General features: G+C 43.5%; 2 protein-coding genes across 3 annotated transcripts in view; one reads left to right on the top strand and one right to left on the bottom strand.

Moving 5' to 3' along the window:
- Positions 1 to 527: 527 nt before the first annotated feature.
- hyi (hydroxypyruvate isomerase) lies at positions 528 to 4,608 on the top strand. Of its 2 annotated transcripts, none has more exons than XM_021604464.3 (8): positions 528 to 1,000; positions 1,231 to 1,342; positions 2,559 to 2,673; positions 2,784 to 2,862; positions 3,087 to 3,136; positions 3,668 to 3,737; positions 3,934 to 4,068; positions 4,410 to 4,608. In XM_021604464.3, the coding sequence occupies exons 1-8, from the start codon at positions 802 to 804 to the stop codon at positions 4,463 to 4,465; spliced, it is 816 nt and encodes a 271-aa protein (XP_021460139.1). In that variant the 5' UTR covers positions 528 to 801; the 3' UTR covers positions 4,466 to 4,608. The 2 variants fall into 2 exon arrangements, with proteins under 2 accessions (XP_021460139.1, XP_090092203.1); XM_090236077.1 differs by having other exon boundaries at positions 3,934 to 4,132.
- Positions 4,609 to 8,652: 4,044 nt separating this feature from the next.
- The window catches only part of LOC118936475 (KICSTOR complex protein SZT2), a 131,340-nt gene continuing 115,143 nt past the window's right edge, over positions 8,653 to 24,849 (bottom strand). The window contains 4 exon segments of the mRNA XM_090236706.1: positions 8,653 to 8,826; positions 8,828 to 8,925; positions 9,069 to 9,119; positions 13,166 to 13,276. Coding sequence (XP_090092832.1) covers positions 8,784 to 8,826; positions 8,828 to 8,925; positions 9,069 to 9,119; positions 13,166 to 13,276 — 303 coding nt within the window. The 3' untranslated portion in view covers positions 8,653 to 8,783.

Raw genomic sequence — 24,849 nt, 5'->3', positions numbered from 1 at the left:
AACATGTAAAAAGGCATATAAATCAATGGGCCAATTGATGGCCAACAGACGCAAATGTATAATTCTCAACATTTACTGTCAGTTTCACTGTGGTCTTTTCCCCGTTACAGAAGGACACGAGGGAGTTCCATAACTTTCATTTCAAATGTCCAGTTGCGCAGCGCTCGAGACCTAAGAACTGAGCATGAGTAAAACACTTCGCTTGGTATTGTTTTCCATAAACAAAGTAGACAATGGAATGCAGTTTAAACCACCTACCTCTAACCGAATTTATCTAATGCGCTTTAGAGCGCCTAAAGTCGTTTTCCTATGCTTTGTCACCGTTATAGCTTGATGTACAACAGTACTAAGGAATTAATATGTTTTATGGAAAAGGTTTGGAAATAGGTATCACCATAATGACAGTCTAAATAGCGACATAGTTTTCAAAGTAGCACAATTCACTGGAAAACTCCGAACATGGCAACCATAGCTGTCAATCAAATTCACTGATTTGATAATTGGCCACTGAAGTGCACGCGCGTCGTGTTGTCAAACTATTTGTTTCGTTGTGCGCATGTGCAACATATGAGTCGCAGTACAGAGAAGAATGAACTCTACTAGCTAGTTAGCACTCCTGTCTGGCAGCTCGGTTATATCAATATTTGACATCACATGAGAAACAAACAACATCAGGTGACAGCTGAGACAATGGACCTTGAGTTTTAATCCTGCTATTCTAGCTAGCTACTTAGAGCGGTTGTCCCATTGAACATTAGCAAGCGGACTAACGTTAGCTTGCCAGCCCACCCCACAAGAAACATGCCCCCATTAAAATTCTGCGCGAATCTTTCGTGGTTGTTTACGGATCTGCCAGAGTTTACCCAGAGAATCTATGCTGCTGCATCGGCTGGGTTTCAGGCTGTGGAGGCGGCATGGCTGTATGACTCTGACTTACAGGAGCTCCAGAGAGTCAAGAATGCTACTGGGGTTGATGTGGTGCTGATTAACACCCCCCTTGGTAAGACAGAGAAGGGTTACTGGTGTAGCCAGCTAGCTATTATCATGTGTTGACAGCAGCCCAGGCTACTGTACTAGCTATATACATGACACAAAATAAATACATTTTTTTGACATTTGGAAGGAAACTCAACCTAACGTTACCTATATGTAAAAAATATGCCTCCTACTGATCCACAAGAATGTGCCACTATTTCTTCTGAACATTGACTTGACAACTGTGTTTTGTAGGAGATGCTAAGGCAGGTGATCTTGGTCTGGGTGCTGTTCCTGGCAGAGAGGAGGACTTCAGAAAGGGTCTGGATCTGGCCATGCAGTACGCCAAGGCTCTGGACTGCAGGAGGTGAGAGCGACACACACATTGAGAGCACAGCTCATCTGAAGCCCACTACACTATGCATCAGGTGACTGAAACAGCTTCACTGTACACCAGGGCTATTCAACGGGTGCCCCGTGGGCCAGATCTCGCCAGTTTATCAACTGTAGAATGGCCCTTTGATCAATTCTGAAAAAAAAAGAAAAAAAAAATCTGCAAAAAAAATCCAGAAATGTGATGTTGTTTAATGCCAAAGGGAGCACTCGTTCAATATTCTCCAACGGGAGAATCTGTTTTCCCGTAGTCCTGCCCATTAAGTGCTGGTAATCAATGTCATCCAACATACCAGTTATAGCCAATCAAAGCTGCTAACAGGGCTACAGGGTCTGCTTGCCCGCCTATCTGTGCGTTCACTGCAGATGAGATCACTACACTACCTGATACAGAGTGTGCTTTGCTCTTAAATCAGCGATAAGTTAAAACACCATGGACTCAGTTATGGCTATGAAACTTTATCTGATCAACATCTAGCCTGCAACATCACTTGCTTCGTAGTCTGCTGAGCATCATCTACTTTTGCATAATGATGTTCAGTGGCTAAGCAAGGGTAATAATGCTCTCAAGAGGGCAGCCAGTATGTGAGCTTAGGGTGGAAATGGTTGCTTTTCTCTGCGATTTCCGCTACAAGAAAGACAACCGGTACAGTGCCTACAGAAAGTAATCACACCCCTTTTTCCACATTTTGTTGTTACTCTTAAAATTGATTAAATTAGCATTTTTGTCACTGGCCTACACATAATACCCCATAATGTCAGTGGAATTATTATTTTTAGACATGTTTACATTCTGGGGGACAATAAAAGTACACTCTAAAATATGCAATTTTGTCCAACCGGCTCACAACCATAGAACACGTGTAACCACGCCAGCCTTGGACCTCCACATCTTCACCTGCGGGATCGTCTGAAACCAGCTACCAAGACAGCTAATGGACCTAAGGAGTATTTTTGTCTGTAATAAAGCCCTTTTGTGGGGAAAATCATATTTTGATTGACTGGGCCTGGCTCCCCAGTGGGTCAAACTGTCTCCCAAGTGGGTTGGCCTAGTTAGTTCATATAAAGTCAGACATTATTGCATGTTGCGATTTATATTTTTGTTAAGTGGGCTGACTATTAGGGGATCCTGCCATAAAGTAAAATGTGTTGGTATTTATAACCTTTTCATAAATTAAATGTTTCCTCAGGATCCACTTGATGGCTGGGAGGGTACCTGTGGGGGCAGACCGAGCTACCATTGCCGTGGAAATGGAGGACACCTTTGTACAAAACCTAAAACATGCTGCCGATGTCCTCTCAAATGTGAATCTCCATTAAAGGGGCTTTTTAGTCCAGGACTAAGTTTAATATGTGTCTGGCCCATAGTGTTTGTAATAAGGAGTCCCGTTTTGTGTTGTGCTTTTTTCTCTCAGGAGGGCATCACTGGCCTGATTGAGCCCATCAACACACGGATAACAGATCCCAGATATTTCCTGGACAGTCCACATCAGGGTAACGGCTACTGATGCTTTTCCATGGCAAGTTAGCCTGGGAATGAAAACGTATTGAAACGTAGCATCATTCCCAGGCTTTAGGCATTGCCCTATAAAGACAAGCAATCAAAATGAAGACACAGTATTTAAATGTGTATTTGTGAACCAATGTCAACATTCACTGCACAAGTGGAATTGTATTACTTATACTGTTTAACCTATTTGAATAATATTTCACCCAAGCGGCTGCAATCCTGCAGAAGGTTGGCCACCCAAATATTAAACTACAGATGGTAAGTAGTACATTCGTCAGTTTGTCTTGATGAAGAACAATGCCATTAATAGGGCTAGGTAATATTTTATTACCTAGTCTACTGCCATCAGATCCTAGCTTGGCCAGTGGTCCAAGATCTCTTTGTGTTAACATCATTGCTCATTGTTTGGTGTAACAAGGAGTTGGCATGATGGTTAAACAGATCTTTCTCTCTGTTTGGAACTAATGGTTTAGATACACACCGAGCAATTATTGAGTCAAACTTTTAGGCAGTGGCTGAGCCAGACAAACATACAGCCAGAAGACAGAACAACAAAACATCTTGTTTGTTTGTGTCCCACTAGACACAGTATTTTGTTCTAGGAAGCGACTTGCCTGTTGCAAAAAGTGTCTCTCTCTTGGGAGAACCTATCCTAGTTTGTATTCAGTAACCTGAGAATTCCCTCAGCTTTAAGGCAGTTTGTAATAGGGAGAGGTTCTTCAAATCCCTGTAAATTCTACTGCTTAAATCTTACTGACAGAAGCCATCTTGTGTCCCTCTGTGCTGCAGGATGTCTTCCACTGGCAGATAATGGACAACAACTTGACACAGAACATACACAAATATTTCCCTCTCATCGGTAAGTGGTGTTGTTTGTGATACTAGTGCAGATAGCAAGTTACACAGGAAACAAACATATTAGTCCATACCATCAGCAGCAAATTGGGCACATCAGAAGGTGTCCAAGCATCCATGTCCACATTGACCTATGATAGTTGTAGAAAATGTTATTACTTTAATGGTGATGAAATATCCATTTTCATTCTCTTTTACAGGTCACATCCAGATAGCCCAGGTGCCCGGCAGGAACGAGCCAGACAGTGCAGGAGAACTTAACTTCCCATATCTCTTCAGTCTACTGGAGGAGATGGGTTACCAGGGATACATCGGCTGTGAATACAAACCACTAGGTGGGATCCATCCCAAATGGCACACTATTCTTGACCAGGGCCCTAGTCAAAAGTAGTGCACAATGTAGGAAATATACCATTTGGGACTCTGAACTACCTTTAGGTTGCGTTTACACAGTTAGCCCAATTCTGATACTTTATCCAATCAGATCCTTTCCAGAGCTGACTTGATTTGTCAAAATACCAATTAGTGAAAAAAAGGGCTGGCTGTTTAAATACAGCCTAAGTTGCCCTGGGACTACAGTTCAATTCACTGTTACATTATTGATTGAAGTGAGGCAAGAACCAGTTTAATCTTCATGATAATGGCATTGTGTGTTAACAGTTGATACTTATTTCAGGCTCTACAAATGAAGGTCTTGGTTGGGTGAAAGATTACTTGAAGCGCAACAGGTGATGGCTGAGAGGACCACACATGCAAATGTTTGCCAGTACCAGCCTTTCCATAGAGGCAACAGTCATCGCTGATGAGTCTTATTTCAACTCCGATAAACAGTTCATTATTGTGAAATGGGCTTATTAAACAGCAGGCTAAACACTTGACTGACATAGCTCTTATTGATGTTTCGACTAAGAATGTGGTGAGAAGCAGTATGATTAGATCATTTATTTGCAATTGTCTTTTTGTACAATTAAGTCCTGTGTTGTACCCACACTCTCCACTCTACTCCAAGTCCCAATGTTGCACAACACCCACATACACTAGTACCATACATCTGTCATGTTCGTTAACACTTGAATACACCATAAGGTTTATTGTAGCATGTCATATGTACAAGTTTCAGAATGCCAATACTGTTGACATGCATTATTCAATATCCAGTGTTCTTACCTTCAAAACAAAGACACATTGCCTTGCTCAGAAATCCATTATAAATATCCAAATCCTTCATTACTTTTTAATAAGGAACTTCATACAATATTTGGTTTCCTTCATTTTAAATGTGTGCAAACTTAAGTCTTATGGTATTGTAATGACATTGCTAAACTGGTGTGTTATTACAATGTTGTACACAAGCTGGATCCTATGCGTAAAAAGACCAGCTATACACTCAACCCTGTCAAAATGTAGCTAGTAGGTAGTCCACTTGCAATAATAATAACACTGCCCTGATCGCATCATTAAGAAATAAAACAAACTAAGGCACTTCAGGATGAAGATATGGCAGTTGGGCAGCAGGTTTGACACTTATAGGACACAATGGGAAGAAGAAAAAAATCAATTACCCAATATTGCTGAAACGGCAGCAATCTTTCCCCTCTGCAGAATACTTGAGACAATTGCTGTGGTGATCTTGAGAATCTATTCCTAGACTTTGGCAAGGCACAGTATCCAAGAGGGAAACACCTTATTTCCTTCATTCATATGTTTTGAACACCTACAATTATAAATGGTTTACAAGTTGGAGAATTAGGTCTAATTTACCAACACTTGGTTGCACAATATAGACTTGTTTACAGTCCAATTCACAGGTTGGGGAATGAGATCCACTTCAGGTAAGATTTCTAATGTACATGTATGGTGGATGATCTCTGATCTGAAGTAGAGAGGCATCAGCCGAACGACAAGCTGAATGGGAATGTAGCCTAGCGGTTAAGAGCATTGGGCCGGTAACTGAACGGTCACTAGTTCCAATCCCCGAGCCGACTAGGTGACAAAATCTCTGCTGATGTGCCCTTGAGCAAGGCATTTAACCCTAAATGCTCCTGTAAGTCGTTCTGGATAAAAGCCGAAATTACAAAAATGTTGTGCCATAGTACATACAGTACTATTGCATTAGATCATACTAGCCTGAAAGTCTCACCCCCTTTCCATTCTACCATTCCACCACTAACCTCTAAGTCAATGAGTAATAGGCTCATGTTGCCATTGAAAATTGGGGCAAATTGCATAATCTCTGGCGCACTGTTCAGCGCAAAAAGCATGTCTTCTTCAGTTCAATTCTGTCATTATGAAGTAGTGACAGCTAAATAGCATTGTTACAGTAAGTGCCCTCTGTCTGCGAGGATCAATGTCCACTGCAGGAGGCAACCCTACCTGCATGTACATAATTATCTCAAATACCTCGACACCGGTACCCCCTGTATATAGCCCCTCTAATTATTTGTTTTTCATATCTCTTACTTTTTTACATTTTGTTTAATTTAACCGCCGATAGCTGACACCCGCATAGCTGATGTTTTAGCGGCGTCAGAAGTGGAACTGCGTACTGTCAAAATCGGTGAGCAGCTGTTCTTGATCATTGTCACGAATCCACACCCGTCGCACTCATGTTAGAAGTTCAGAAGGAGAAACATACTAATTTACCTAAATAATTAGTATTCTTATCAGCCTTATTAAGGTGTACTTTACGTCTCACATTCTTATGTTCAAACTTGTAAACAAGGCTCCATGGAATTTCTCAATGCAATGTCATGCAGCCAATGGCAAAGTCCACTTTAGGTACAGTGTCTTTGGAAAGTATTCGACCCTTTTACTTTTTCAACATTTTGTTACATTACAGCCTTATTCTAAAATGGATTACATTTTTACAATCCTTCTAAATCTACACAAAATACCCAAATTAAAAAACGAAATCAAGTTTCTAGAAAAGTTTGCAAATGTATTAAAAATAAAAAACCTTACTTACATAAGTATTCAGACCCTATGCTATCGCCCTATGATCATCCTTGAAGTTTCTACAACTTGATTGGAGTCCACTTGTGGTAAATTCAATTGATTGGACATGATTTGGAAAGCCAGTCTATACACCTGTCTATATAAGGTCCCACAGTTGACAGTGCACGTCAGAGCAAAAACCAAGCCATGAGGTCCAAGGAATTGTCCGTAGAGCTCTGAGACAAGATTGTGTCGAGGCACAGATCTGGGGTAGGGTACCAAAACATTTATGCAGCTTTGAAGGTCCCCAAGAACACAGTGGCCTCAATCAATCTTAAAATGAAATTAGTTTGAACCACCAAGACTCTTCCAAGAGCTGCCCCCCCGGCCAAACTGAGCAACCTGGGGAGAAGGCCCTAGGTCAGGGAGGTGCCCGAGAACCCGATGGTCACTGACAGAGCTCTAGAGTTCCTCTGTGGAGATGGGAGAACCTTCCAAAAGGACAACCATATCTGCAGCACTCCACCAATCAGGCCTTTATGGTAGAGTGGCTAGACGGAAGCCACTTCTCAGTAAAAGGCACTTGGAGCTTGCCAAAAGGATTCTCTGAAAAATATTCTCTGATCTGATGAAACCAAGATTGAACTCTTTGGCCTGAATGCCAAGAGTCACATCTGGAGGAAACCTGCCACCATCCCTACGGTGAAGCATGGTGGTGGCAGCATCATGCTGTGGGGATGTTTTTCAGCGGCAAGGACTGGGAGACTAGTCAGAATCGAGGCAAAGATGAACGGAGCAAAGTACAGATTCTTGATCAAAAGCGCTCTGGAGCAGGTTAGGACCTCAGACTGGGGCGAAGGTTCACCTTCCAACAGGAAAACGACCCTAAGCACACAGCCAAGACAGTGGCTAGAGCCCGATCGAACATATCTGGAGAGATCTGAAAATAGCTGTGCAGCAACGCTCCCCATCCAACCTGACAGACCTTGAGAGGATCTGCAGAGAATGGGAGGAACTCCCCAAATACAGGTGTGCCAAGCTTATAGCGTCATACCCAAGAAGACTCACTCAGTACTCACTCCTCAAGTACTCACTCCTCAAAGTAATGAGTAAAGGGTCTGAATACTTACGTAAATGTGATATTTCAGTTTGACATTTTTTAATAAATTAGCAAACATTTCTACAAACTTGTTTTTGCTTTGTCATTATGGGGTATTGTGTGTAGATTGAATAGGGAAAAAAACAATTTAAAACATTTTAGAATAAGGTTGTAACATATGAAAATGGGGAAAAAGTCAAGGGGTCTGAATACTTTCCGAAGGCACTGTATAATGCCAGGAGCCACTTGTGGATTTGACAGCTCTAACGCCGTTTCACCTCCGACACCACCAAAACAACAGCTATGTGGATGTCAGCTAAAGGGGATCTGATTTAATAGAGCCCTTCATGTGCTTTAAAGCTAGTTCGTTGCTACATCAATTTTTGGACATCTAAATTAATGATGTATTCCCATTGATTCTTAAAGAATATAACTTATTTCAACTGCGGTAACTTATCAGAACAAATATATCTTAATCTTATTTTACTCCAATGCTTGTAAACAATGTAAATGTAAACAAACACTGTACACCCTCAAAACAAGTTAAACTATAATTTTGATACCAATTTTTCCAGGCACATCCCTCATCTTTTTACCAAAACACAGGCCGGGTGACACAGGCCGGTAAGGTCGTATCTTTAAAGGGATGGTGCAAGATTTTTGCAATGTCAGATGCCATTTCTATGTCTCTGCGTGCAGTTTGAAGGAAGTTGAAGGTAGTTTTTGTGAGCCTAACTAGCGTTAGCGCAACTGGAAGTCTACAGGTACAGCTTCATTGCCAAAATCTTGCACTATCCCTTTAACAATAGTGTGTATCTTTTCTCCCAGTGGTAAATTGCACAGGAAGCCTTGACATGTGAACTCTTTGATTCACTGATTTAGCACTTTTCAACAATAACATCCTTTTTTGTGTCCCACATGCCAAGATGGCTTATAAATAAAGCCATCTGTCTGGAACTACACCTCCCAGCAGCCTGTTTCTCTGTGGCCCACCTGGCCCTGATTGGCCCTCCAGGCCTACAGCAGGCCTGTCCACAAGTTGTAGCAGGCTGTGTTGATCAGACTCCAGGTGATGGTGCATGGACACCAGCTGGGGCGAGGGGATGTTCCTAGGCTGCAGTTGGGATGGCAATGGCTCCCTAAATACAACCTTGAGGCTCTGGAGGGAGGGGGAGGAGGGGGCAAAATAAAGTTAAATTGAAAACAATGTCATCTCACCTTATAGCTTATAAGGAATTCATATAGTGTAGCTATAGAATGCTATAAAGAGCGTAACAAGGGGAAGACATCACAATGACTCACCGTTTTTCCTGCCTGAACAAAGCAGTCAGTGAATTTCTGGTTCAGGACAGCCTGAAAGAAAGAAGGGAACGGCAGAACTGTTCATTTCAAGCTATAATGACTTACAATTCCACCCCCACCCCCCCTATTCCCCACAGTATATTTCGATCCCCCCCATTCCCCACAGTATAACTTTGAACAAAAATAGGTGACTGACTACAGTTAATGGGATCTTGTGTTTGAACTATTTATAGTCTTTTGCTCTCTGGGACAAAAAAAGGAATAGTGTGTGACTGATGTTTGCTAGGGAAGGAAGGGCAGGTTGAGTTTACGTCACCATGTACAGTACTAGGGTAGAACATTTCAGAAGAGAAGTAGTGAGGGGGATGTTCTTTTGATCTCAAGTCTCCCAATTACCAAACTAAGTAGTGACTAACCTCTTGACACCGACAATTATTCCCCATAAGACTCCCATAATCTCCCTTGAGAGCCGCATTTCACATTTTTATACAACGCTTAAACCCTTCTTCCAAACTGCAGAGGTCTCTCAATTTTAGATTTTTTAATATACACATTTTTTCCTTCTTCACATTCAAATTGTTCTTGCTTTCCCCCGTCACAAATAAAAGTTAGAAGCCTGAGAGAAACTTTAGAAAAGTTCAAGGGTACTTGCGGCATTTCCTGATGGCGGATTAGTCCATAAGAACTTAACAAGATCACCTCCAAAATTCATTGAAATCAAATAGGGGATGTAGGGATGGAATTCATTATAGGATATTACACAGAAGGCTACAGTATATTTCTTGAATAGATATCGTATATAAACAGTGGAGTCCAATGACAGAGCTATAGGAACTTTGATACAGGCACCCATGCTAATAACAACGTCTGCAGCTCAAGGAGCTGGTTTTGATGTTGTTGCATGCAGTGTCAAGATACAGTTTGACTTGAAGCGGATGCAATCACAATGAATGTGAAGGAGAAAACGGGATAATTAATTTGCTTAGCGGGGTGCTTTCCCCTGTTTCTCTACATTATATTCTGCTGGAGGTACAGCAGCGGGTGGTGCTCTGCTGTATTCCTATGTATGCAAGTGTGTACATACTCCATATGGAGAGGACAGCTCTAGTTTAGTGAACAAAGCACCTCTTAATTTACTGGAATGGTAGTGTTCAGTAGGGAGAAAGGTTTTGCTACCTTTTCCATTGCAGATTTTGTTACATGTGCTCTACTGAACATGACCTTGATTTAGTGGTGGTTGAGCTCTGAAAGCCACACTCTGGAACCCATTTTGACGAGCAATTTTAATTGTAGTGTAATTGTGGACAAAGTGCTGTAGGGAGTTGTAGTTTTTACACTGAACAAAAATATAAATGCAACATGTAACGTGTTGGCCCCATGTTTCATGAACTGAAAGAAAATATACCAGAAGTTTTCCATATGCACAAAAAGCTTATTTCTCTCAAATTTTGTGTACAAATTTGTTTACATCCCTGTTAGTGAGCATTTCTCCTTTGCCAAGTTAATCTATCCACCTGACAGGCGTGGCATATCAAGAAGCTGATTAAACAGCATGATCATTACACAGGTACACCTTGTGCTGGGGACAATAAAAGACCACTCTAAAATGTGCAGTTTTGTCACACAACACAATACCACAGATTTCTCAAGGTTTGAGGGAGCATGCAATTGGCATACTGACTGCAGGAATGTCCAATAGAACTGTTGCCAGATAATTAAATGTTTGTTTCTTTACTATAAGCCGCCTCCAATGTTTTAGAGAAATTGTCACTACGTCCAACCGACATCACAACTGCAGACCACGTGGATGGTGTTGTGTGATTTGCTGATCAGCGGTTTTCTGATGTCAATGTTGTGAACAGAGTGCCTCATGGTGGCGGTGGGGTGGGCATGGGTATGTATAAGCTACGGACAACAAACAATTGCATTTTATTGATTTCGATTTGAATGCACAGAGATACTGTGACGAGATCCTGAGGCCCGTTGTCGTGCCATTCATCCGCCGCCGTCACATCATGTTGCAGCATGATAATGCATGGAAGCTGAACATTTCCCAGTTCTCCATGGCCTGCATACTCACCAGACATGCCCCCCCCCCCATTGAGCATGTTTGGGATGCTCTGGATCAACGTGTATGACATCGTGTTCCAGTTCCCGCCAATATCCAGCAACTTCGCACAGCCATTGAAGAGGAGTGGGACAACATTCCACAGGCCACAATCAACAGCTTGATCAACTCTATGCGTTTTCTGATCCACGCCCCTAACTTTTGTTAAGGTATCTGTGACCAACATGACTGTATTCCCAGTTGTGAAATCCATAGATTAGGCCTAATGAATTTATTTAAATTGACAGATTTCCTTATGTGAACTCAGTAAAATATTTGAAATTGTAGCATGTTGCATTTATATTTTTGTTCAATATATATGTTTTTGTAGTGTTTATATCTGTATACAGTGCCTTGCGAAAGTATTCGGCCCCCTTGAACTTTGCGACCTTTTGCCACATTTCAGGCTTCAAACATAAAGATATAAAACTGTATTTTTTTGTGAAGAATCAACAACAAGTGGGACACAATCATGAAGTGGAACGACATTTATTGGATATTTCAAACTTTTTTAACAAATCAAAAACTGAAAAATTGGGCGTGCAAAATTATTCAGCCCCTTTACTTTCAGTGCAACAAACTCTCTCCAGAAGTTCAGTGAGGATCTCTGAATGATCCAATGTTGACCTAAATGACTAATGATGATAAATACAATCCACCTGTGTGTAATCAAGTCTCCATATAAATGCACCTGCACTGTGATAGTCTCAGAGGTCCGTTAAAAGCGCAGAGAGCATCATGAAGAACAAGGAACACACCAGGCAGGTCCGAGATACTGTTGTGAAGAAGTTTAAAGCCGGATTTGGATACAAAAATATTTCCCAAGCTTTAAACATCCCAAGGAGCACTGTGCAAGCGATAATATTGAAATGGAAGGAGTATCAGACCACTGCAAATCTACCAAGACCTGGCCGTCCCTCTAAACTTTCAGCTCATACAAGACTGATCAGAGATGCAGCCAAGAGGCCCATGATCACTCTGGATGAACTGCAGAGATCTACAGCTGAGGTGGGAGACTCTGTCCATAGGACAACAATCAGTCGTATATTGCACAAATCTGGCCTTTATGGAAGAGTGGCAAGAAGAAAGCCATTTCTTAAAGATATCCATAAAGTGTTGTTTAAAGTTTACCACAAGCCACCTGGGAGACACACCAAACATGTGGAAGAAGGTGCTCTGGTCAGATGAAACCAAAATTGAACCTTTTGGCAACAATGCAAAATGTTATGTTTGACGTAAAAGCAACACAGCTGAACACACCATCCCCACTGTCAAACATGGTGGTGGCAGCATCATGGTTTGGGCCTGCTTTTCTTCAGCAGGGACAGGGAAGATGGTTAAAATTGATGGGAAGATGGATGGAGCCAAATACAGGACCATTCTGGAAGAAAACCTGATGGAGTCTGCAAAAGACCTGAGACTGGGACGGAGATTTGTCTTCCAACAAGACAATGATCCAAAACATAAAGCAAAATCTACAATGGAATGGTTCAAAAATAAACATATCCAGGTGTTAGAATGGCCAAGTCAAAGTCCAGATCTGAATCCAATCGAGAATCTGTGGAAAGAACTGAAAACTGCTGTTCACAAATGCTCTCCATCCAACCTCACTGAGCTCGAGCTGTTTTGCAAGGAGGAATGGGAAAAAATTTCAGTCTCTCGATGTGCAAAACTGATAGAGACATACCCCAAGCGACTTACAGCTGTAATCGCAGCAAAAGGTGGCGCTACAAAGTATTAACTTAAGGGGGTTGAATAATTTTGCACGCCCAATTTTTCAGTTTTTGATTTGTTAAAAAAGTTTGAAATATCCAATAAATGTCGTTCCACTTCATGATTGTGTCCCACTTGTTGTTGATTCTTCACAAAAAAATACAGTTTTATATCTTTATGTTTGAAGCCTGAAATGTGGCAAAAGGTTGCAAAGTTCAAGGGGGCCGAATACTTTCGCAAGGCACTGTATATGTTATATTAGTGGTTTTGTTCTTACCAGATACTGATTGCCACTCTGGTCAAAGTGTCGGCAGCTCTGAGGGAAGCGAGTCAGCGACACTTTGATCAGACTTTGGTACCAGCTGGGACTCATGGTCAAGAAACAATCCTGTGGGAACAAAGATAGAGGACACAAAGCCTTGAAAGAAAGATGGAGGCCTGGGTCACACAGTGCTAAATGCTCTCACAGTGTTGTCATGACGTTGCCCTCTTTGAGTACAGCGAGCACCCTCCCCCGCTCTCTGCTTCTACAACCAGACTGCTGTGGGCAGAGTGAGGTCGTAAATTCCTAAGGAAGACCCTGCCTCGTGGACACAGTTATAGAGAGTAGTTTTTCATGGAGACAAAGGAAATCCTTCCACCTCACAGAACTTGAGGTACGAACAAATGTCATGTTCCAGAGAAAGTGTAAAATATCAGGGAGGGGTGAAGAATCCAGCTACGAACGTTGTGCGTTTGTCACAACTTGGGGAAGCTCATGGGAGACGGTGTGGCCACATTACCGTAACGCTGTTTATATAATAGCCTCAGATATGAGGTTTACATCTAATTGTTGTATAAGAGGAATGAGTGAGGATGATACTGTTTGTAGAATGGTGTAATATGGTTGTGGGCTGTTTAATGAAGAAAAATATCTGAAAGGTTATATTGGGAAATTATAACTTTGTAATCTGAATACTTTCCTTGTTGCCCCAACTTCCTAGTTAATTATAGTTACATGATTTTTCAGTTTAATCGAGTAACTAATTACAGATAATTATTTACAGAGAGTCTTCAGTTTAATGATAGTTCCTATATCTGTTCCTATAGGAACAGAGGAGAGGAAGCCTTGACACTTGGGCCGCACATTGCTGAAAACACCCAAAGTTTGATTGTGCAAAGTTTCGAACCAAAGATCTTAACTTAGAAACAAATGCTTTACCCTGACCAGTTACCACCCAAATTCAAACCAGCACCAGCTACATAAATCCTACTATTGGAGGAACAATGAGCCTACACACTGAGAAAAGGATACATCAGGAATTAAGTTAAAGATCCTTCAAAGACTTCTTCTAGATATTCCCTTGCAAATTAAAAAAATGGCCAAATAGTACACGCCAATTACTCAATTGGCTTTGAATCTAACATTGCTTGGCTGACAATCAGTGATTCCCTGGCATACATCTATGAATAGCAGAAAATTAGTAGAGAAGAGGAACGGAAGGGAAGACAAGGCAGCGGGTGAGCTGTAGGGACATTTCCACCAGCGACCTCTGCAATGCTGCAGAGCCTACTCAGTTCTCATACTTCACTACATTCTTAATCTGTGTTCAGATCACTGACTGTGAAGTTTCCATTCCACTTCTTCTTTAACATGGACATATAAATAGGATGTTTGGGTTTTTAATTAGGACTTTTCTGTTGATAAATGCCGAGATCCCTGTGGGAAAGACAGAGCTAGTTTGAATAGCACAGCGTTGATTAAGATGCATAACTATCTCTTTGAAGAGGGCAGCTCTCTACTGTAGCTATACCACCACACTAAAATAAAGAGCACATCTTTGATTAAAGAATAATAAGGCATATAACTATCTTAGAAAAAAGGGTAGCTCTCTACTATAAACCATTGTCTTGTCCCAAATGGCACCCTTTTTCCTATATATGTAGCCTAATGTTTCTGATCTTTGCTTCTAAGCACTCTTGCTTTGAAATTCATCTCAATAGTCAACTCCCGTCCTTTACTTGTTCTTGAAATTCAAAACATTGGAAGACCACTGAGAAATGTTGTGAAGCAAAGCAGCGTTTAGCTACAGCTGTTTCCCATATGGTACCCTATTCTTTATATAGTGTACTACTTTTGACCACAGCCCTATGGGCACTGTTAAAAAGTAGTGCACTATATAGGAAATAGGGCGTCATTTTGGGAAGTATCCATGCTAACATCCTCCTCAGAATAAAGACCTTCTGCACTTTGAGAAGCTTCAACCTCATGGTAGATTGGATCATGTTTTATTTAATAATGAAAGAGACATCATTTAAATGAATAGTCACTAGCCAAGGGTATCATCAGACACATTGCACATTCCATTTGTAGTTCAATTTGGTTTGAAATTGATTTGATGCTGTGGATTTTCTAGATTTGCTTATCACATGTAGGCAGAGTAGACCTCTGGGAGCGGAGAGTTATCCCCTTGGTGTGAACAGCATGTAGACTTCTGACGTGCCCAGAGGGGTTAGGGGTATGGAACTAACTCACAGGCCGCATCCCAAATGGTACCCTATTCCCTACATAGGCTCTGATAAAAAGTAGTGCACTATGGGCCATGGTCAAAAGTAGAGCACTGTATAGGGAATACAGCGTGGCAGAGTAGGTTGCACCGCAGAATAGGTCGCACCACAGAATAGGTAGCACAGCAGAGTAGGTAGCACAGCGCGGCAGAGTAGGTAGCACAGCAGAGTAGGTAGCACAGCAGAATAGGTAGCACAGCAGAATAGGTAGCACAGCAGAATAGGTAGCACAGCAGAGTAGGTAGCACAGCAGAATAGGTAGCACAGCAGAATAGGTAGCACAGCGCGGCAGAATAGGTAGCACAGCAGAGTAGGTAGCACAGCAGAGAAGGTAGCACAGCAGAATAGGTAGCACAGCAGAATAGGTAGCACAGCGCGGCAGAGTAGGTAGCACAGCAGAGTAGGTAGCACAGCAGAGTAGGTAGCACAGCAGAATAGGTAGCACAGCAGAATAGGTAGCACAGCGCGGCAGAGTAGGTAGCACAGCAGAATAGGTAGCACAGTGTGGCAGAGTAGGTAGCACAGTGCGGCAGAATAGGTAGCACAGCAGAATAGGTAGCACAGCAGAATAGGTAGCACAGCAGAATAGGTAGCACAGCAGAATAGGTAGCACAGCAGAGTAGGTAGCACAGCAGAATAGGTAGCACAGCAGAATAGGTAGCACAGCACGGCAGAGTAGGTAGCACAGTGTGGCAGAGTAGGTAGCACAGTGCGGCAGAGTAGGTAGCACAGCAGAGTAGGTAGCACAGCAGAATAGGTAGCACAGCAGAATAGGTAGCACAGCAGAATAGGTAGCACAGCAGAATAGGTAGCACAGCGCGGCAGAGTAGGTAGCACAGTGTGGCAGAGTAGGTAGCACAGTGCGGCAGAGTAGGTAGCACAGCAGAGTAGGTAGCACAGCAGAATAGGTAGCACAGCAGAATAGGTAGCACAGCAGAATGGTAGCACAGCAGAATAGGTAGCACAGCAGAGTAGGTAGCACAGCGCGGCAGAGTAGGTAGCACAGCAGAGTAGGTAGCACAGCAGAATAGGTAGCACAGCAAAATAGGTAGCACAGCAGAATAGGTAGCACAGCAGAATAGGTAGCACAGCAGAATAGGTAGCACAGCAGAGTAGGTAGCACAGCAGAATAGGTAGCACAGCAGAATAGGTAGCACAGCGCGGCAGAGTAGGTAGCACAGCAGAGTAGGTAGCACAGCAGAGAAGGTAGCACAGCAGAATAGGTAGCACAGCAGAATAGGTAGCACAGCGCGGCAGAGTAGGTAGCACAGCAGAGTAGGTAGCACAGCAGAGTAGGTAGCACAGCAGAGTAGGTAGCACAGCAGAATAGGTAGCACAGCAGAATAGGTAGCACAGCGCGGCAGAGTAGGTAGCACAGCAGAATAGGTAGCACAGTGTGGCAGAGTAGGTAGCACAGTGCGGCAGAATAGGTAGCACAGCAGAATAGGTAGCACAGCAGAATAGGTAGCACAGCAGAATAGGTAGCACATCAGAGTAGGTAGCACAGCAGAGTAGGTAGCACAGCAGAATAGGTAGCACAGCAGAGTAGGTAGCACAGCAGAATAGGTAGCACAGCAGAATAGGTAGCACAGCACGGCAGAGTAGGTAGCACAGTGTGGCAGAGTAGGTAGCACAGTGCGGCAGAGTAGGTAGCACAGCAGAGTAGGTAGCACAGCAGAATAGGTAGCACAGCAGAATAGGTAGCACAGCAGAATAGGTAGCACAGCAGAATAGGTAGCACAGCGCGGCAGAGTAGGTAGCACAGTGTGGCAGAGTAGGTAGCACAGTGCGGCAGAGTAGGTAGCACAGCAGAGTAGGTAGCACAGCAGAATAGGTAGCACAGCAGAATAGGTAGCACAGCAGAATAGGTAGCACAGCAGAATAGGTAGCACAGCAGAATAGGTAGCACAGCAGAGTAGGTAGCACAGTGTGGCAGAGTAGGTAGCAGGTAGCTAGCTAGTAGGTAGCTATCGCCTTTCAGAAGATGATTTCAAGCTAGAAATGAAGTGGATGACGCAACAGTTTGTTATGGATGAAACCTTTGGGAATCATCAAAATAAAGCATCTACATTCAGTCTTCAGCAGGACTGATGCAAATCCTGCAGCTCTGTGGGGACTCGCAACACAACAGAGATATGACAGAGGATCAAGAAAAACCCAATGGAACCACACGCAACACATATCTATGTAACACATACTGCACATAGCCAAATCCTAATACACATCATCACAATTCAGATATACTGTATGCATAGACATGTTTCCCAGCTGTGCTAGGGGATACGACGGCACCACTATCCTTATGTTGATGTCAGGATAACGCCTGTGTGGTTATTATAGGGAGGATACGGCTCTATTCCCTACCTGCCGCACCATAAGGGATGAGCTGAGTGCACAGTGGGAAGGCTGTTAGACCTGGAGGAGCTGTCAGTCACAGAGTGAGCAGCCCAGGAGCCCACAACCACTGGCTCAGGGGAAGGTATGAGGGCTTTTAGAGAGAGCTTGTGATTATCATGATTCCTTTCTCCATGGATAACGAGCTGCGTTTCTCTCCTCTCCAACGCCAACAACATGCAAGCACACCTCTGATTATCACCGTCGTCCAAGGATGCTTTTGTTTCTCCAACACACACAGATGCAAGCCTCTGTGATTATGAGGCTCTCGGTCTCCTCGAGTAGGCAGGAGTGAGCAGGCCTGGCCCACCCTCCTCCTCTACTGACTAGAGGGCATTAACCTTGAATACCATCTCCACGAGAAGCCACCCGCCCACCAGACATTTGGAAAATCACAGATGCATAGTTGCTCCAACCATCGTGTAATTGGAGCAGGGTACTTTAAACTGAGTATAATGAAGAATAATTGAAATGATTGGAGCTCTCAAGAAGGGCCATAGGGATCTTTATTTTACAAAACCAACAAGTAGAGGCTATATGGGTAGCATCAGTAACTAACTATTGAATTGAAGTGAACAGAGTTCAGGTGGGCCTCCACTCTTCAGGAAACAAAGGAGAGGATGGGGGCTCAACAACGACAACAATCATGAGAATGGCTTACCAAGAAAAACTCCCAAAAGACTAATTCCAGGTAAAAGGGAGTTGGAGATTGATCTATTTTACTTTGTTGAGTGCTCCAACTCCTTTCTACCTGGAATTAGTCCTTTTGAACTTTTTCTTGATAAACCCTTCTCATGATTCTCTGGATTGAAGCGTTGTTTAATTATTGTAGAAGGGATTATCTGTTCTCAGTGACTTACTGCTGTTACCGAAATGAAATGTATCCATCTAACAAGCACAACTTTAATGGGTAGTCATTTAAAAGGATACAAGACTAACAGGAAACTCTAGTCAAGGCTACAGCACTGACAAAATACATGCTTATCTACCTGCAGAGGTACTTATCCAAATCCAATCACGACTGGAACACAATAACCTAATATGGACATGGCATGATACTGGAAATTAGGCTATTGCATCTAATACGTGTACACCTGACTGGAACCATCCAATCTCTCTGAATGGAGGCACAATCCAATCAACGGCCGGATGTGTTTTAATAATAGGTGTAGTAGGCTCAATAATTATGCTGTATGTGTACAGTAGAGTGTGCTGATTGGCTTTTGAGATTCTTCCTCAACAGAGAGATGAGCGAACAGAGCAGCATGCTATAGAGGTGCCTGCTGCCAAATCAACACAGCAGCAGGATAATAGGGGCCATTCAAACAGGACCTGAAAAAGACATGTTTCGTCATAATAGTCCAACTCTAATGAACTTCAATGGGAAGTGCATTTGAAAAATAGAGAGTCTGTTGCAGGTTAAAGAACTGGAACGATAGAGGGAAGAGAAAGAGAGAACAAGAGAGATCTTAGCGGTGGTCTTCAGGCGTGCAGGTGTACTGTCTGACCTTCCTATGGTTTGTTGGTTTTTTATGTTAAAGCTTCGCAACAAGGTTGCTACTAATCCATGCGATCCATAACGGGCGCGGTCCCAAACAAACACAACCACGACCTAGAGCGATTACACCGATGATTGAGTTAAATACTTTATAAACTACACACGCTGAAAACAAACAAAACTTCTGCAGCACAGCACACACAATCAAACTGTCGCGCCACCCAAGAGCCCCTCCCCAAAGAGCTGAATGAGCGCTCTTTATTTCCTCCTTCCTTACTGCTCATGCGCTCTTAAAGTGGCAGCGCACGGTGAAGGCTCCGTGCAGATGTGGTCTGAAGTGGTGAGGTGAGATGGTCTGTGGTGGTGAGGTGGTCTGAAGTAGTGAGGTGGTCTGTAGTAGTGAGGTGGTGTGGTCTGTGGTGGTGAGGTGGTCTGTAGTAGTGAGGTGAGATGGTGTGGTCTGAAGTAGTGAGGTGAGGTGGTCTGTAGTAGTTAGGTGATGTGGTCTGAAGTAGTGAGGTGGTCTGTAGTAGTGAGGTGAGATGGACTGTAGTAGTGAGGTGGGGTGTAGTAGTGAGGTGAGATGGTGTGGTCTGAAGTAGTGAGGTGAGTTGGTGTGGTCTGAAGTAGTGAGGTGGTCTGTAGTAGTGAGGTGAGATGGACTGTAGTAGTGAGGTGGGGTGTAGTAGTGAGGTGAGATGGTGTGGTCTGAAGTAGTGAGGTGAGGTGGAGTGGTATGTATTAGTGAGGTGAGATGGTCTGTAGTAGTGAGGTGATGTGGTCTGTAGTAGTGAGGTGATGTGGTCTGAAGTAGTGAGGTGGTCTGTAGTAGTGAGGTGAGGTGGTGTGGTCCTGAAGTAGTGAGATGAGTTGGTGTGGTGAGATGGTGCTGTCTGTAGTAGTGAGGTGATGAGACCTGAAGAAGTGAGATGGTCTGTAGTGGTGAGGTTGTCTGTTTTAGTGAGGTGAGGTGGTCTGTAGTAGTGAGGTGAGGTGAGATGGTGTGGTTTGAAGTAGTGAGGTGAGGTGATCTGAAGTAGTGAGGTGAGGTGGTGTGATCTGAAGTAGTGAGGTGGTGTGGTCTGAAGTAGTGAGATGAGTTGGTGTGGTGAGATGGTGCTGTCTGAAGTAGTGAGGTGAGGTGGTCTGTAGTAGTGAGATGGTCTGTAGTGGTGAGGTTGTCTGTTTTAGTGAGGTGAGATGGTGTGGTCTGAAGTAGTGAGGGGAGGTGGGGTGGTGTGGTCTGAAGTAGTGAGATGAGTTGGTGTGGTCTGTAGTAGTGAGGTGGTGTGGTCTGTAGTAGTGAGGTGAGGTGGTCTGCAGTAGTGAGGTGAGATGGTCTGTAGTAGTGAGGTGAGGTGGTGTGGTCTGAAGTAGTGAGGTGAGGTGGTCTGTAGTAGTGAGGTGAGGTGAGATGTGTGGTCTGAAGTAGTGAGGTGAGGTGGTCTGTAGTAGTGAGGTGAGGTGGTATGGTCTGAAGTAGTGAGGTGAGGTGGCCTGTAGTAGTGAGGTGAGGTGAGATGGTGTGGTCTGTAGTAGTGAGGTGAGGTGGTGTGGTCTGTAGTAGTGAGGTGAGATGGTGTGGTCTGAAGTAGTGAGGTGGTCTGTAGTAGTGAGGTGAGGTGGCATGTAGTAGTGAGGTGATCTGAAGTAGTGAGGTGAGGTGATCTGAAGAAGTGAGGTGGTGTGGCCTGAAGTAGTGAGGTGAGGTAAGGTGGTGTGGTCTGAAGTAGAGAGATGAGTTGGTGTGGTCTCTAGTAGTGAGGTGGTGTGGTCTGAAGTAGTGAGGTGAGGTGGTCTGTAGTAGTGAGATGGTGTTGTCTGTAGTATTGAGGTGGTCTGTAGTAGTGAGGTGAGGTGGTCTGTAGTAGTGAGGTGATGTGGTGTGGTCTGTAGTAGTGAGATGATGTGGTGTGGTATGTAGTGGTGAGGTGAGTTGGTGTGGTATGTCGTGGTGAGGTGAGTTGGTGTGGTCTCTGGTAGTGAGGTGAGGTGGTCTGTAGTAGTGAGGTGAGGTGGTGTGGCATGTAGTAGTGAGTGGAGGTGATTTGAAGTAGTGAGGTAAGGTGGTGTGGTCTGAAGTAGTGAGATGCAGTAGTCTGTAGTCGTGAGGTGGTCTGTAGTAGTGAGGTGAGATGGTTTGGTCTGAAGTAGTGAGGTGAGGTGGTCTGTAGTAGTGAGGTGAGATGGTGTGGTGTGGTCTCTGGTAGTGAGGTGAGATGGTGTGGTCTGCAGTAGTGAGGTGGTCTGTAGTAGTGAGGTGAGATGGTGTGGTCTGAAGTAGTGAGGTGAGGTGGTCTGTAGTAGTGAGGTGAGGTGGTGTGGTCTGTAGTAGTGAGGTGATGTGGTGTGGTCTGAAGTAGTGAGGTGAGTTGGTGTGGTATGTAGTGGTGAGGTGAGTTGGTGTGGTATGTAGTGGTGAATTGAGTTGGTGAGGTATGTAGTGGTGAGGTGAGGTGGTGTGGTCTGAAGTAGTGCGGTGAGTTGGTGTGGTATGTAGTGGTGAGGTGAGGTGGTGTGGTATGCAGTGGTGAGGTGAGGTGGTCTGAAGTAGTGAGGTGAGTTGGTGTGGTCTGAAGTAGTGAGGTGAGTTAAATTCTCAGAAGGCAGCCCAACCTCCGTCCTCTTTTCACGCAAATGACGGGGATTTGGGCCTGTTCCCGGGAAAGCAGTATGCTCTTCACGTTGGGCTCGTCGGACTCATTAAAGAAAAAAAAAAGCTTCTGCCAGTTTGTGGTGAGTAATCGCTGTTCTGACATCCAGAAGTTATTTTCGGTCATAAGAGACGGTAGCAGCAACAGGACTGGTGAACCACCCGCAGGTGGAAGTCATAGCTGAATGAGTGCACATGCATCAGGCCAATCACCTTATCACACTCCTCGGTGAAGAGCATGGAGAGCTGGAGGAGAGAGGGCGACACAGTGTAGACACTCACTACAGATTTCTGTAAGGGCTGTGGGAATGGGACACACGGACACACACACGGACACACCTCATCCAGAGGAAGAGGATCCCATGACCTACCATTCACACAATCATCTGAATTAATATTAAGCCAGTATTGGCAGTATCATATGCACAATTCAATGTTTGTGAAGTTAGGCCTAGCTCCTCTCCCTCTCTCTGCATTTCTATCCATCTAGTGTCTAATAGTAATAGCAGACCCATTAAATTTGTCTACATCGGTAGGAAAACCTCCCTGCTGTTTCAGCCGTTCTCAGAGTCCATTGTCTGTCTGTTTGTATCCACCCAATCTGTGGCAGCATCCACTTAAAGTGCTTCTACTCCTCTACTACCACCCCTCCTTTGTGAGAGGCTTTTGTAAGCAACTGTGATATCAATCAACTTCATAATTGTATCTTATTTAATTAAATCCAACATCAAAGCAGAGGCTTACAAAAGCATTAATGGCAAAATGCTAATGATTGAGGTGAAAGACTGGAGCATGCTGTGATTACAACACAATACGAGGAACTGCGGTTCGGATAGGGGTGTTTGGAGGGGGATGGAGGGTAAATGCTATTACTGCTGCTGCTTTCATCTTGACCATTTGCCTGGAACAAATGCAAATAGGTCTTATCAAATCAAAGAGTCAGCGAAAAAAATCATAACAGTGTTCATTTAATGCCAGTACTAGTCAAGAGGCATTCATTACACATCAAGAAAAAGTTATTTTCCTTTCCTTTTAAAGTCAACGTAACGAGTTGAACCTTTCACCACCTCCCTGAAGAAGTGAACGTTTTGTACCAGACTTAGCCATTTTAGTTTGTGCTAGGGCAGACACCTTCAATAAAATAAAAGCACAGAACACAGAGTACATTTCTCCAGTGGTATAGACTGTAGAAGAGATTGAAGGCTAGAACATTGCAGTAGTGTAATGTCAGAAGTCGGAACAGGCTGGTACAAAGTGGTTTAATGGTTCTGTTGGTCAGTGTTCCCCAGTGGAGATTGAGAGATCTGGAGCCTAATTAACTGAAACCTCTGACTCCTGAGCCCAAAAGACCGCTGAAGCGATTAAGGGTACCAACTGCCCTTTAGCAGTGAAGCCACGGAGATACACTATTAGTAATACTATATAATGATGTTACTATTTTATCCAACACATTTATTAGGGTCCTGTTAACTGCTGGGTCAACTGTGAATTAATTGCTCAGGCATTTACCAACTGCCATTCTGAACTAAAAACTATTTTGGTTATACCTTTCAAACTTACTTGAACGTACTAATATTCATGCTAAACTTTTCAAACTGTTCACAGGTGCTAGTAAAGAGGAATTTAAACGTATAGAACTTTGTTAAAAAGTTAAATATCGGTACAAAGATTTTCTGAAGTTTGAACTCATAAATGTACTAAAGAAATCACAGACAGATGCTTGAATAAGACAGGGGAAGTCAGAAGTTTGCTCATTCCAGATTTGAGCGGCAAATAAAAACACAGGGAAAGACAGTAACAGTAAGTATTCTGCAAAAAGAGCAGCATTTAGGCTAGTTTATTCACCAGCTGCATGAAACAGACTGATACAGGAAGAGATGGGAGGGAGGGTCACTGAGCCACAGACAGACAGCAAATCAAAGCTCAGCATCATTCTGGCCAGTTTGGCCCAGCAGCAAGATGAAAATGTAGACTGAGACAACAGAGGACTGAGATGACCCAAAAGTCACAGCAGAATAGAACATGTAGGGAAGTATGACATTGGAGCCCAGAGCTCCACCAGGCTGCACTGAAGATGGCTTCCTCTGTCTGATTGAATCTATCACCATTCCTCAGAATGAAAGAAAGAAAGAAAGAGAGAGAAAGAGAGAGAGAGAGAGAAAGATAAAGTAGATAGAGGGATCAGGGGACATTGCAGCATGCAGAGAGGGGCGAGACACCCCGCCCCTAAGGGTTCTGTGACATACTGCAGAGTCAGAGACTGGTGTGGCATCAGGGAATGGCTTGAGACGGAAAGGTTTTGAGGTGAGGAGGGAGCCCTGATGGAGAGGGGACATGAGATGGGACGAGACAGACAGATACTCACAGAAACATACACAGAGGTATGCACAGACACACACAGAAGGAAAGGAAATGGACAAACAAAGAACATGAGACAGGCAAAAGACAATTGTCAGAATAGAGCTCCCCAGCTTGTAAAAAACGGAAATGATTTACCTCTGGTTCGTTGGTGAGCCCTATGGGGAAATGGATGGGGAAATAATGGGGTTTTGGGATAAACACATAAAATAAGTTCTGAGGTTAACACAGGCTTAAGAGATCTTATATGTTTTGTATAAGACTGTTTTATCCCCCCAAAAACATGAGTTTCCCCATAGGCCAAAGAGCCATGGCGGAGTTAGTGCCTATAAAACTACGCTCTATTACACATGCAAAGTCACGTACAAACTCATCGTGTTGCTACACTTTTATTTATGTTTTATTTCACCAGGTAGGCTAGTTGAGAACAAGTTCTCATTTACAACTGCGACACACTCACATTAATACGATTAGAATGATCTAGAAAAGAGAGGTGACAAACTAGTGTGTG

Source organism: Oncorhynchus mykiss, chromosome 5, assembly GCF_057628025.1.
Source record: "Oncorhynchus mykiss isolate SJ-2025 chromosome 5, ASM5762802v1, whole genome shotgun sequence".
NCBI lineage: Eukaryota > Metazoa > Chordata > Actinopteri > Salmoniformes > Salmonidae > Oncorhynchus > Oncorhynchus mykiss.
Note: the sequence above shows the minus strand (reverse complement) of the source record. Positions and strands in the feature narration are given on the sequence as shown.